Source organism: Micrasema longulum, unplaced genomic scaffold (assembly GCF_059751315.1).
Source record: "Micrasema longulum isolate JH-2025_06_02 unplaced genomic scaffold, ASM5975131v1 h1tg000323l, whole genome shotgun sequence".
In the NCBI taxonomy this organism is placed as follows: Eukaryota; Metazoa; Arthropoda; class Insecta; order Trichoptera; family Brachycentridae; genus Micrasema; species Micrasema longulum.
In genome coordinates this window covers 862474-878030 of record NW_028277527.1, presented here as the reverse complement: position 1 = coordinate 878030, position 15557 = coordinate 862474, and the positions used below count along the sequence as shown (strand labels likewise).

The 15557-nt window shown below is 34.0% G+C and overlaps 1 protein-coding gene across 1 annotated transcript; it reads left to right on the top strand.

The window, feature by feature from the left end:
- The first annotated feature begins 1268 nt into the window (after nt 1–1268).
- On the top strand, nt 1269–14793 carry scny (ubiquitin specific peptidase 36). The gene is made up of 9 exons (XM_088225008.1): nt 1269–1720; nt 2066–2287; nt 4482–4629; nt 5810–6101; nt 7978–8142; nt 9217–10346; nt 12745–12907; nt 13712–13846; nt 14484–14793. The coding sequence occupies exons 1-9, from the start codon at nt 1456–1458 to the stop codon at nt 14649–14651; spliced, it is 2688 nt and encodes an 895-aa protein (XP_088081134.1). The 5' UTR covers nt 1269–1455; the 3' UTR covers nt 14652–14793.
- Nucleotides 14794–15557: the final 764 nt, after the last annotated feature.

Below are 15557 nucleotides of genomic sequence, written 5' to 3'. Positions count from 1 at the left end.
TGGTGTGGCTCTTGTTCTTTAAAAAAATAGTTTTTTTTTTTTTAAATCCCTTAATTGATTAAATTTTTTTTTGAATTTATAAATGTTTGATTTTTAAAAAAATGTCTCATTAATGTAACATAAGAATTTATTTTGTATGTATTTTGTAGTTTTCTTTTTATATAAAATATGAATTAGTGATAAATGCCTTTGGTACTGTGTTCCTTTATTTTACACCTTCTAAGCCCCGATGTCATTCCTCAAGTACATGTTTTTTTTGTAAACTACATAACTTTTCTTGTTTTTTGTTTTTGTAAAAATATGATAAAAAAATCCTAGTATCCATAAATGCAAAAAAATATTTTTTTACTGGCTAGTATCACTCTGGCACTGGAAGGGTTAGTAAATATTTATTTTTACCCATTACAATAAAGTACATCAAACAAACCGAATTTAAAATGTGTTTTTTTTTTAAAAACATAATGTTTGAATACTCTTGTCGGAAAAAAACTTTTTAACTGTGAGGATTTTCACAAAAATGAACAATATTACAACACACAAAATAAAATCTTTTTTGAGTGAACGCATTAAATGGTAAACGAGATTGCGCACTTTTTTTTTAGATACAAATATGTATTATCATTTAAAATAAATTAAAACGAAACTAAATTTAGGTCAAAAGACTTAAAAGTATTCGATAAACGTTTAAGCAGCATAAAGGCGGCCTCCGTGGTGTAGTGGTCAAGACGCTTGACTCACAGACGGAAGGTTCCGGGCTCGATTCCCGGTGAGAACACAAAAATTAACTGTGATTTTTCTCAAGCCTGGGTGTTCTGTGATGTAATTCACCGCTGTAATTGGGCCTCCTGGCCTGTTGTGGTGCAAAAATAAAATAAAATAAAAATAAAATAAAACAACTTTTCAAGATGCCAGAATTAAGTTTTTGCTTTCTTTATTAAGGGACACAGGATTGACGTGGGAAGAGACGAGAGTGATGGCTGGTGATAGGGTCTCGTAGAGGTGACTGGTGATGTTCGCATGATCCATTTAGGAGTGGATGTTGAAAAGAAGATGAAGATACAAGATACACCAATGCAACAAAAAATAAAATAAATAACAAAAAAGAAAATCGTTGGCATTGTTATTGCAGTAATTGCTATAAACTATAATTATTTGGGGTCTTATTTTTTTTTAATGATTTTTTAAATAAGGAAGGTAGGCACTCCGCATACGCACATGGTGAAAACTGTGAAATTTGTGAATTGAATTTTCTATCTACTTTAGAAATTATCTATGAAAATGTCTCACGCCGCGCGGCGTCGATATTTTTTCTGACTGTGTTCAATTTTGACTCGTATATGCTAAATAAATGACAAAATTTCGCAATTCGGTGTGTGATTTAAAGTAAATCTTATCTATTTGTAATGGAATTGTGTTGGTTTTATATGTATATCTAGAGAAAATTTGGAGGTAAAAATGCCCGCTTCCATTTATGACCCCGTGTCCAATGCTTTGCACTTATCCTTGACAGCTGATGATAAAAATCAAAACGAATTACTGGATAATAGATTAATATCGTCGGCGAAAAGTGTTCTCCTAACCAATATTGAATTCCAAGAATCCGGGACGTACCAGTCGGATGTCCTAGATGGCCTGAAATCCAAATACATTATTTTGAAGGCGGATAAACGGCTTAACGAGGACAAGTCTTTGAAGAAAGATTCTAACTCTTCAACAGGAGGTACGTCGTTTTTAGACCATTATGCGGCTGATTTGTTTGTTGAGTATGTTGTATGTTTACCGTATTTAGATTCCGCGGTAAAATTGATCGAAATACCAGTTCCTATTTTTATTGGTTAATTTCGCGCGGATTTTTTCCGCTTAGTAAATATAAACATTCTATTTTTATCACTGTTTTGAAATCAATTCAACGTTTTCGAATTACGCATTTGTTTTATCCAATCATCACCCTTAAATATATGAATTCTCCGGGGATTTAATTACCATTCTAGAAAGCACATGTCATTTGAAAATTTCATTGAATGGATTTTTAAATGTTAATTTTGAAAACGTTCTATTTTTTTAGCACGGACTAAGCCAGAAAATGGATTGCCAATGCCTAAAAAGGTTCTTTTCCCACTTTCATCAGTTCGATTGGGATGGGAATCTGGTTGGCAAGTGGGGTCGGGAATGCATAATCTCGGCAACACTTGTTACCTAAACTCCACACTTCAGGCTCTTTTCCATGTTCCCGCCTTTGCTAACTGGCTCATATCTGAGTCTTTCCATCCGGATAAATGTGTGCACGGTATGTATTTAAATTTGACAGAAGTTCCTACTCTTAAAACTAAATTTTCATAATTTAAATAGGGTATTAAATTAAATTAGTTAATAATAGATGACGAATAACAGTTTTTAGCAGTAAAATGACTGAATGAATTTTCTATAACATCAGCATAATTAAATATATTTATGAAATGCTTATTCACATATTTTATTTATTGTGAAACAAAGTACTGCTGATTTCCAAATATTATTTAGGTTATATCACAAAGCACTATAAATAAATGCAGTTTAATTCAATTTATTTCATACAAATTTTTCTAAATGCCGGGTAAACATATTTATTTTCCATTATAAACGGTACATTACGTACAATTTTGATTTATTTTTAAATGTTAGTACCCGTTAAGTTGGTTTTTTCAAAAAATATTCCAGACGTAGCGCGGCATTTATTTTTTACCTATTAAAAGAAGGAAAGAAAACAAATTTCTAAATGAAATTTTCAGCTACTTCACAAAAGTCAACAGATGGAAGAAATGTGGATGTTTAAACATAGGCAGAATTGTGAATGTCACAGTATGTAAAGTGACCACTCTAACCAGCCAATGACAGGTCATAAGCCCTGTAAATGCCTAGACTTCCATATACTTTCTCCAAAATATTTTCCCTCTGTTCCGATAAATCTCTGTTTTAGTATTTATTATTGTCTTATACTATTTTTGAAGTATAGAACAATATAAATAAAAAAATGATAAAACAAAATCGGTCAATTGTTTTTAATTAAAGTTTTACAAAGTTGCTACGAGTGTGACTCGTAATTTATACATTTGGATCGGGTTACTCTCTACGAGTCAGACTCGTTATTCTGTTCCAATGTGTTAAATGTTACAGTTGTTTCTGTGTTACTGTTTATTATTTATTGGTAAGAAGCATATGTAATTATTGAAAAAATCTATAGTGGCGAGATTATTACAAAAACAGTAAAATCTTGGAGAATCTTTTTGACAGCTACTACCTAATGACATGTCGTAACCCTTGTAAATGTCTAAACTTGCATTTTCCTTCTCATAATATTCCTCAGTATTATATACGCATCTGAAAACGTCTCCTATTTTCTCTCTCTTAATACCTCACGAGCACTATTATAGTATAATTTTTCTAAATAAGCCTATGTCAATGTGTTAGTGCCTGTCGGTGTACCAAATAGGCACACTATAATATTTTATTTGAAATTTATTTAAAACTTGATATAGATAGATATACAGAATTATGTCTAGGGTGATAAATATTTTAATCTTTTTTTTTAATGGAATGACCCACTAATCTTCTATTTTAGAGGATTTTAGCAGGTAGGAAAAAAGGATACGGAAGGAAGTTCTGAATGAACCACAAGACCCAATCTTGTTGAATTTTTCACGCAACACGCGGGATTCTGTTCAACCAACTGTGCCACCGGGCCCGTCAAAACGAAATTGAAAAGAGTTTACAATTATTTCGATTCATCAAAAAATTATTTTATGTGCTAAATCATCACCATAATATCCATATCCCCACCCTGTGGTGCATAGGATGCTCTATTGGTGCACCATATGCGCTGTATATTGATCATCTGTTGCATGAAGGTAAGGTGATCAGTCTTACGCTTTAGGTGCCAGTTCATGAACAATGAAATAAACCGGTGTAAAATCACCTTTAAAATCATATTTCATGTCCACTTTCCCAGGAATCGAACCCAGGACCTCAAGAATGGTAGGCGAATGCGCCAACCACTAATCGAGTGGAGATAAGTCCGCCTCATACACAATGAGGCGGATCTATCTCCACTCGATTTCCTTATTCGGGATTTTTACCTGAGAGCAGCCATTGGGTCTAAAGCACTTGTCCAGGGTTCGTGTTGTATTTTACACAGAGCTGTATTTTTCATCCACCTGGACACGAAAAAAAAAAGTTAAAACAAAAATTATTACATCAATATCAACTATGAACGAAGTATCTAATTAATTTATTCTAAATTGGGATTTTATGAATTGTTATTGAATTGCCCAAACTTCAGGGCTGGTATTCTGAATGGAATTGCGCGCAAAGAAATCGCTCTGTTAGCGTGTATTTAGTACGTAAATACGCGTTAAAAATGTGTTTTCTACAGGTGACTATTGTTAGGGAAAGTATTGAATGACTTAATTATGATAACGTGGATTGTTTTATGTTATTTTGTTAAGGTTGCGTTATTTGCTGCATGAGGAAGACTTTGATAGACACGCAGAATTCTGGAAGTCCCATTAGGCCATGGCAGGTCTACTCCAAGTTGCGACAAATCTGTCGTCATCTCACTCCCGGGAGGCAAGAAGATGCTCACGAGTTCCTCAGGTAATACTAGATATTAAGGGGAATGCATTAGTTTAACTTACATTTTAAGTTGAATTACAATCTTCATAAATAAGTTAGAGTAAGCAAGGACCGTGTGCAACAATGTATCGGTGTGGAAATTGATTCTCTCCGAAATTTAATTATCATCTGTTGTTAATAATATGTATTGTGTTTAATACCTTTTCTCCTTTTTTCCCGCATTGGACAAATTTTTTTTTACCTGTACAATCCTTTATATTAATTGGAGATGGTTGAGGTTTTTTATTTATTGTTAAATCTAAACTGATTACATTTCTCTTTTTTTTCCTGTTGTCTATCCCTAGTAAATAGGCAACTAGCCTAGACAAGCCCGTATCAAAATCGACAAATTTGCATTTTAAATTATTTGACTTACTCTTTATTTGTTACAATGGAGAGGGAAAACATTTTTGGAAAGGGAACATGGAAGCCTAGGGATTTACAGGGCTAATAATCTGTCATTGGCTGGTTTGAGTGGCCACTTTACACACAGTAACATTCACCATTCTACCCATGTTACTTAGTTTACGTGTCCGGTTGGATATCATATGTCATATCCTGCCACTCCAATATCCGGTGACGGTTATCGCCTTGTCATTAGCCACAATTAGGTCCTCAGGAGTGCAGCCTTCTCCCATGAGCAGGCATGTCAGTAGGTGGCTGTCGTCCTGGATTGCGCCGCAATCACACAATATATCATCACCGGATCAAATAAACAGCCACATTTCCTCAACTCTTCCATCTGTTGACTTTTGTCAAGTAAAAGAGCTGAAGCCTTTAACTTGTGGGTGATATTCATCCTGCTGAACCATTTTACGTACTAGGCAACGCCTAAAATCAGACTGTCTACAAACATTTGGACTGTACACTATGGTGAATTTTTCCTTTCTTCCTCCTTCAAATATATAGGCCGTGTTGTATTCGAGACCGCGTTACATTTGAGTTAATACGGTATTTCTTTTTTTATGTCTTAGTATTTAAAAAAACGATTTTCTTTTACCCTGAACATAAACCAAAGCAATTTATTGTGAAGTGAAGGCATAGATTATGTTCTGTGGTACTGCCTCAAATTCCATATTTTGTTTACCTTAAGAGATAAAACTGACCTTAAATCAATTAATTTCTCCGGTTTTTCAGTATACCAAATGTTTTATTGTTCCAGATATCTGGTAGAATCCATGGAGAAGACATACTTGAATTCCCTGGGCGCTGCGGGTCGGCAGCTGGAGCCATACAGCAAAGAGTCCACTCCGCTAAATCAGATTCTGGGGGGCTATCTTCGCTCCGCCGTGCGCTGTCTCGCCTGCAGTCACGTGTCTACCACTTTCCAGCATTTCCAGGACCTGCTGGTGGACGCCCGCAAACCCAACACCCTGGAAGAGGCCCTCAACAGTTTCTTCGCCTGCGAGCGGCTCGAGGACCTTGGCTACAAGTGCCAAGCTTGCAATAAGAAAGTTAGTTCCGTTGTTACCCTCACCAGTTAATGATGCTTTGTGTCATTTTTCAATCTTAAATCACCTTAACGCCCTTTGTTTTTCTTTCGTTGTTTGAGTGCACGTTGAATGAGGAAGTTCGGTACTATAGGAAATTAAATATTAAAAATGTTTTCTTACATGCGGTAAAAATTAAAGCATTTAATTGTTCTGCGAAGTCTCTCTAAAATGTATGAAAAAATTAATTAAAATGATCTACAGTAAAACCCCCTTTTTACATTTTTCAAGGGAGCAAGAAAAAAAGTGTAAAACTGAGGAAAACACTAAAGTGAGGATATAAAAAATGTATGTAAAAAAATAAGAATTACATAAAATTGATTTGCTACACTATAGTGTACATATACTTCCAGAAAAATTGTAAAATGGGTGATAAGTGGAAATTGTCAATATTTTTTTTTACCTATTTTTTCAATGATTTCACTAAAAATATTTTTATGTTTTTTCGAACAACATTATGTTATCTGTTTTTTTTTTATTTGATTTAAAAACAGCATGTTAAAAATATTTTATGTGTAAATAAAAAAAAACGAAAATAGAATTTTGAATTTGCATAAAATAGTTTTTCCCCTAAATGTTGGGAAATTTTATTTATACGGTATAATTTTTTTTCTATGGCATCACTAAAAACAACTGTCAATATAGATATTTTTTTCCACTTTTATGACAACTTTTTAAACCATCTTTTTTATAACTTTAAATATTTTTATTGTTATGTTTTAAACATTGCAATTTAATGATATTAAAACTTTACTGTTTCTGAACGTTTGTCAACTGCGTATCATGATTTGTTCAAGTCAATATGATGTTTTTGTTCAAATGAAAACTAAGACTAACCCTAAAGGAAGACACTTAAACAAAAAGGTCAATTACACTCCACCTGCTTGGAATTTAGGTCAAGACAATAATTTATTCTTTATTAGTTGTTACCCTGTTTCTATTCTTCATTCGCGCGGGCTGAGGCATCATTATTATGATATAATTTTGGCTTTTTTGATACATCAAATGAATTCCGAAAAATTTGAAGCGCAAAACCGGGGTGACGAAAAAGTAAAAAATGTTAATTGGGGGGAATGTTCGAGAAAGTATGAAGAAAAAGGGGTCCTGAACATTTCAGTGTAAAAAGTGGGAAAATGTAAAATCGAGGAATGTAAAAACGAGGTTTTACTGTACTTTAAATAACAAGTTCTTCTAAATCAACCAATTATAGTGTTGTGATAGATTTACAGTTTCTGGGAAGCCAACCCACCAATCAGAACAACTCACCGAAGAGAACTACTTATGTCACACGCAGAGTAATTTAAAAATACAAAACAATATCAAATCATAATGATGATAACTTGACAAAGTTTAGTTTGATAGTCAATTAACAAATAAAAAAATTGCTGAACTTCCTCATTGGGCAAATTCTGTGGATATGTAAGGGTTTTGTTTAATGAAGTCTTTTCTAATTTTTTCTGTGCGATGTCTGATAATTTTTGTACGTCGGTTTAAAATATGCATATTTTGAATTACCTGAAAATGAGATGTTTCTCACCGTATGGGACAAACGGCATGTATTACGCTACTGCGCCATACTTGTCTGGAACGTTTGTTAGATTGGTTCCCCGACAGGCATGATGTGTGACTTCAACTGCGTGACGTTTTGTATTGGCTTGTTTCATGTTCTTGTTTCAATCAGGATAAAATGCATAAAAACTTGTTTTTCAAACATGGATAATTACACTCGAACTTGGTTTTAACAATCCCGGAAATAGCACTAACACTATTCTTTCATTGTCATACAGGAAAAGTGAATGTGGGTACTGAATATTTAATAAATAAGTTTATTTTCTTTCAGGTGTCTGCAACCAAGCAATTCTTCATTGAGCGAGCACCGATGGTGCTCTGTATTGCACTGAAGAGATTTTCAATAACTGGAGGAAAGGTTTCCAAGCACATCCAATTCCGATCACGTGTTTTTTTGAAGAAGTTTATGGTTTCTCAAGGGGGTCAGGATTCACTGGTAACTAATTTTTTTTTTTTTAGTTAACAATATAATATGAACAAAGTTTAAACCAAAATTGTTGACTCTCTCGTCTGACAATATCTTGCTAGTTTTGATTTTATTAAAAATTCACTGGAAACATGCTTGTCAAAAACATAATTACTATCTCTGCGGTTTTACTTCACATTAAAACAAATAACATGTTCTAAGTTTTGTTGCATATTAAACAATCTATTATTTATTAATACAAAGATACATATTACAAAAAAAGACCTATCCCTCACTCTACGAGACCAATAGCCCTGTGTTGAGTTAGGTGGGATACAGCATAATGGATAATGGAAGCATACATATTATTCAAGAAAACAAAAATAACAATTATTACATAAAATCAAAATTAATCAAACATCTGGACAATGCGATTAATAGTATATAAATCTATGCAGCAGATGGCTTTCGTTTTGGAGAACTTAATATGTTCATCCAGGACATTGAACACTCTTAGGGCCACAAAAGATAAATTTCTCTGAGCGAAAGTCGTATGCGTTTTGGGTATTAGATAATTCAAATTACATGAAAACCTCGTGTGAGCATTTTGCTGGGATCGCCTCTTGTAACCGCATGAGCAGAAATGTGTCAATATTTTCTATCTTGATACAGTTTTTTTTCAAATTGATTTCCACCATACAATGGAATTTATTATCCATACTAATATTATAAATGCGAAACTGTGTTTGTCTGTTTGTTTGTGTTTCTTTCACATCTCGACTGAGGTATTGATTGATGTGATTTTTTGCAAGTGTCATAGGCTACTTTTCATTTTGAAAAAACATCTCTCTTCCTCGGGGGAAAAAAAAGTGGAAAAATGAATAAATAATAAACCAGAGTAACGATGCCACGTCTCCATAGACTAACAGACCTTTGCATTTTTTGCATAGATATAATTAGAGGACCTGCATTCGATCAGGCTGCGTTTTATCCCGAAAAAATATATCATTCCATCGGGAATATTCTTATTGTTGAATGACAAAACTACTCATACTATGTGAAAAGCTGGTTATTAATAATTGTTTTAATCAATTCTTTTTCTAGGCTTATAGACTGGTGTCCGTGGTAACTCATTTGGGTCCTTCACAGAACTGCGGACATTATACGGCTGTAGGTTTGGGTCCGGGTGGTAACTTCTACCAGTTTGATGATAACTGTGTACGGGCCATACCTATATCCAATGTTCTAGGAACTAACGCCTATATTATGTTCTATGAACTAGAAAAACCGGATAATATGGGAAAAACAAAAATGAATGGCCAATCCGCTCCCATTAAATCTGTGACATATCCCAAGAAAGAAAACGAAGAGAGTTTGCCGGAAAAGAAGTCCAGTTTCATCGGACCCGTTATGCCGGAAAATATACGTAATAAGGAGAACAGTCCACTTAAACTCAACGGTTTACACGATATCAACTCCAAACCCAATGGTTATCGCCCGAGTGAAAATGCCTCTAGTACAGCCTCTTCATCCAACGAGAAACCTGCATCGAAACTAGTTCTCAACCTTCAATCGTCCTGTCAGTCTCAAGCCGGAAGCTCTTCATCTTCCAGTTTTACTAACGGAAAGATTTCCACTAGCAAAATTACATTCTCCAATGATGATTCCATACGGAATACGGTATCAAATGTTCTTTCCCCAAGTAAATCTACCAACATTATTCAAAATGGTTCATCTCAGAATCATTGCGAGGCGAAGACGTCTAAAGAAACAAAAGCCCCACTGCCAAATCTTCAAAATAGATACAATGGCCACTCCCAGAACAGTACAACTCACACAAACGGGGATGTTAAATTTAAGAATAAGTTTAACGGAGAAGAAAACAAATACAATCATAAGCCCATCCCGAATGGTAATTCAAATGTTCGGGGACCACTTCCTGCCAGTTCGAACCATTCTGGTCAAAATGGTGTTAAGTCTGAATCCCAAAATGGAAACGCCAAGAAATTATGCGGCCTAGTACCATATGGGTTAGAATCGGGCGAAGAAAACTTGGATGATGAGGACGAGGAAGATGACTGCAGTGTAAGGAACAAACTGAGCGCCCCCAAGCCCCAAGTTCTCAGCAAAGAAGAAGTGATCGCCACTAAGGCTACAGATCATGGGTGGAAGGTCTCTAGCGATGTTCCCGTGGCCCAACATAGTCCCAGCCTCAATGGAGTCGTTAATATCAAGTGAGTTTTACCAACTGTGATAGTCTTTACTCTATTTCTAGAAAATATCATGCGGAAGTTCAGTGTTACAGGAAATTGCATATAATTTTTTTTTTCTTATACATGGTAAAAATTAGAGCATTTCATTGTACGATGGAGTTTCTTGAAAATGTTTGAAAAAATTAATAAAAACTAACTACATACGTACTTTGAAACATCACAGGATCATTTGATCATTTGTTTACAATAAACAATTAATTATAGCATTGTTACGTGGTTGTGGCAACCGGTAACAGATTTGTGGTTTTTGTAGTAGCCGTGTTTTTCAACATTTAGCGTGTTTAGCCATGTAGGGGAGGGGGTACACATAATTTGTTTTTAGAATTGTACGAGTTCTACTTTTAAATGTCATAAAAACTCACTGACTTGAACTTGGCAGTGTAATTTTGGTGGGTATTTTCAAAATTACAAAACTTTAAAAAAATCATAGCATAAAACAGTACATTCAGTTTTTTATTGGCTTGTTTTGATAGTCTATTGACAAATAAAGGAATTGAAAAAACCACTGAACTTCCTCATTATATACATACAGTCGAACTTGGTTATAACGATCACGGAAATAGCGAGATCTCGGATATGATGAGGAAACATTAGTTGACATTTTAGTTTGTGGTTTTCAACATACATTTCATACATAGACTTCTAAATCACCTTCTCTTAAATGTTCTTCATCTCTGTTGTAATATGTTAATATAAACAGCTCCCCGGGAAGTTGAATCCAGTCCTTGTCTACAAAAATTTGGACAAACTCAAAATATTGTTGATAAATTACCTGGTCCATGAAGAAGTATAGAAATTGAAAAAATAACATTTTCAGGCATTGCCTAATATGTAGGTGAAATAATTCAATTAGATGAATCTCTCCCGCATAAATAAAGGTTTCAGCTCTTTAACTTCACAAACATCAACAGATGAAAGAATTGAAGGAATATAGATGTTCAAATATAGGCAGAATGGTGAATGTTACACAGTGTGTAAAGTGGCCACTTAAACCAGCCATTGACAGGTCATAAGCCCTGTAGATGCCTAGACTTCTAAATTACCTTCTCTTAAATGTTCTTAATCTCTGTTGTAATATGTCAACATACATTTATTCAATTTTATAACGAGCTTCTTCTCGGATACACCGAATAAAAATATTGTCAACAGTTGAGCAAAAACTCTTCAATTGTTTAAAAACATCATTTTCAAAATAAGAACCTAAGTAATAAAATCCAAACGGGGGACTAACTTATTACCGACGCCTGGGCATTGGGATCGGTTTACGTTTATGATACTATGTAAGTGTCTGAGTACCTAATTGGTATTTATAATTGGTGTTTTCGCCTACAGCATTGACAAAGTATCACACATATGGTTGAAATTGCGTGTAAAAAATCCAAGCTTTGTGAACTTAGTAAGCGCAGGCTCGTTACCTCATTACAATTTACAACTTCTTTTGTAGTTTATGAATGACATCCTTGTTTCGGGGGTTTTTACAATGTTTTTTTTATTTAATGTTCTATGGTCAATGCATAATCAACATTACGAATGGGTGATGTCAGATAAGTTAAAACCTAACCCTCGAATTGTAAACATGACTACTAATAAGCGAAGTGTTTAAATTTGCGAAAAAACTGGCAACTATTTGTATAATAGAACGTGGCGCGAAATATGTTGAAGTGTGAAAAAAGATTTCTCTATCCTTATCACACTGTGAAAAAATACAAATGTTTACTTATCCGTATTTGAAATTTAGAAACTGGTATGTTTGTAAGTATTTATTATAATTTTATAGTGACAATATGCAATGGTGATTGGATTTAAAAAACCTTTCTCTGGTATAACGAGTAATGCTTATAACGAGCAAATTTAGTTGGTCCCGTCTTCCTCGTAATAACCAAGTTCGACTATATATACAAAACTTTACTGAATTAGTATCATTAGAACTTTTTTTTGTATGTTTTGACGATTCTATTAAAATTTATTTTTAAAAGTCTGCATCGCATTATAATTTAATTAATTGAATACATACATTATTTTATTTGTCCCGCAGTTGGGTAAACACAATTTGTGGTATAAGCAAAGTGCATAATTTTAAAACTAATAATTTGTGGTCAAATATTAAATATGCTTAAAAGATTTTTAATCTGTATTTGTAGTAATATGTTTTTTATTTAATTGCTCTGTGCAAGACCCCTATCCCTAAATTATATTTATTATTAAAATAGTTTGTTAAATGCAATCAGAGGAATATAATTCTAATCGCTTATACATTCTATAGCCATAAAAAGTGGTGAGATTTTTTAATGTACATTAAATTTTTAAATTGCTATACAACTTATCTGAAGTAATACTAATGTTTTGTTGTTATGTTAAGGCTTAGAAGAAGCAGCGACGCTTGCAACGAGCAGCCCACCGTAGTGTCTAATGTTCGTGAGCCCCCCAAGGGGGTGGTATCACAGCTACAGAGGTACTCCTATCAGGGCTACGGGGCGCCCATCAGTTCGTGGGACGGCCACCACTCGCAACTCAACAGACAGGTACTGTACACATAGTTAACATTTACTGTAGAAAAAGAAGAAGACAGGCGCCGTGGCTCAGTTGGTTAGGGGGCCGACTGTTAAACTGACGCCGCGGGTTCGATTTCCGCTGGTTGCAAGAAAGGAATCCAAGAAAGTTTTTTCTCAACTGGTCTGGGTGTTGTGTATTTTTTATAATTTCCATATCCTCGCTTTCCCATCTGCTGACAAGCCTCTAAAATCGAGGTTTTGTGGGTTATTATTTTTTTTTTTTTAATACAAGTGATGCGTAAATCCACAAATTTGAAATAATCGCTTTTGCCGCATTTTCGAGACTGATATCTTTATCATAAAAGTAAATCTAAACAAAATTAGTTGAGGTGGATTTAAGGATCTTTTTAAATTATATTAAATTAGAAGAACGATGGAAGAGATGGGACTCAATAGAAACTTATAAAATACTCGATAATTACTGCGACTGCCCCCTGCATGAAGATGTATTAATTCAATCCCAATACAAATTTACGGGGTCATAACTGGAAGTTCTATCGTCCCCAATTCCATCTCAATTCCAAGAAGAACTTGGACAAAAAGCAGTACACGAGATATTGGCACATCAGCAAAGGCTGCCTGCCTATAACGAACAATGATAAATAATAATAATAATAATTGTTCTTTTATTTCTATGATAAATTACAATGAACTTCCAACATGAATTTTCACTAACAAAACTTAACGATAGTTAACACGTTTTAAAATAATAATATTCTAAATTGCACCAAGCGAGGATATTTTTTAGAAGTCTAACATTTAATACATTTTTAGGTATTTGACGACAAGAAAAATCAACTAAAGAGATCAGCTGAAGATGATGAAATGGACCGTGGACGAGTTAAAAAAGTTCGATCGCACAATTACAATAATGGAAACAAGCATTGCAACGAATACAACCCATTTCAGGTAGTTAATATATTTTTTATTTATTTAATTCATATAAACGCCCGGAGGGCTTTTACAAGTACGGTACATAGATAAAATATAATAAGTAAGAAATAAAATACAGCATTTACATTTAAATACATATTCCTACATATAACTAGTAAGAAAGCATAATTTAAAAACACATATGTATGTATGTAAAGATGACATGGTACATGTAAAACATTTCAAAAAATCAATATACCCAGTAAGAAAAACTTTTTTATTAAGATATGCTAATAAAAAATGAAAACCCTGAGTGTTGCTAAAAATACACATTTGTAAGCGGGTAGAAAAGAAAATTATAAGCAAGTTATTAACTAACATGTTTTAAAATGTATACATCTGTAAAAAAGAACTAAGCAAAACTTATACATATAAGAAAAAATATATATATCCATATTTAAGTATCTATAAGAAATAATGAACAATACCAAAATAAATTTTGACGTGAAACACATTACAAACAGTAGCAAAAGATAAAACTATTGTATATAAATAAGAATGCGTATTACATGCTTCAGTAAAGTACATATGTAGTTGAAATTAATATAAATATGTATTTCTAGTTTTTCGCCTTGTTTTATAAAATTATATGGATTTTTAATTTTTTCTCTAGGATGTGCAAAACCAGCGCCATAGATGGAATGACAACGGAAACAAGTACAACCATTTCAACAAGAACGGCCGCACCGGTCATCGGGGGCGCTTTGTTCACAACTATTCCCGCCACCACTCGGGGAGGAATAATTACCACCATCACAATCACTACGGAAGGAACCGCTGACCTCTTGCCAGATTAGACAACACACTGATTGAATACAATACTAGTTAAACCTGCCAAACTAAATACGGGTCCGTCGTGGGATCAAATAGGAAGTACTCGGTCGATATTGGTTCAATTTTCCTAATATTTATGAAATAACGTATTGTAAATATGGACTTTTTTTTCTTGTAACTGTCCAATCATACGGTGGTGTACATTTGTGTTTATGCAGGGTTGTAAGCAATGATAATTTGCAAGCAAGGAAAACTCTGAGCAGCATCAGCACTGTTTCAGGCTCTTTATCGCTCTTATGTTTTTGGGAGTGCGGAGTGGGTTGCATTGAGGTTTTCAACCCATCTCAAAGTGGTGTTATGGTTGGGAAACGCTTGTCTAGAGCTCATCGATGAACCGGGATGTAGATATAGGCACAAAAGTTGCATTGTGTCTGCGCCTAACCACCAAATCCTCGAGAAAATAAAGCTTTGCCTTGCTCTCCAAACTCCCTACCTGGCCATACAAGCTAATAAGGAAGTTCAGTGGTTTTTTATATTTTTTATTTAGACAGGTAGACTATAAAACTAAACCAAAACAATTTTTTATGCACAATATTTTGAGTTTGTCCATATGTTTGTAGACAAAATACTGGATTTCACCTCCTAGGGAGTAGGTGAATGTTACACAGCGTGTAAAAGGGCCACTGAAATCAGCCAATGACAAGTCATAAGTCCTGTAAATGCCTAGACTTCCATATTCCCTTCTCTAAAATGTTCTCTATGTCTGTTGTAATTTGTTAATTTTTTTATGTATCATAATATCTGTACCTCAGAGGCAGATGGATGCAAATCCAGAATTTGATGAAATGACATTTCGATTTTCGTATCCTGTTTATGATCATGTCCATTGATTTTGAAGAAATATAAATCCTTT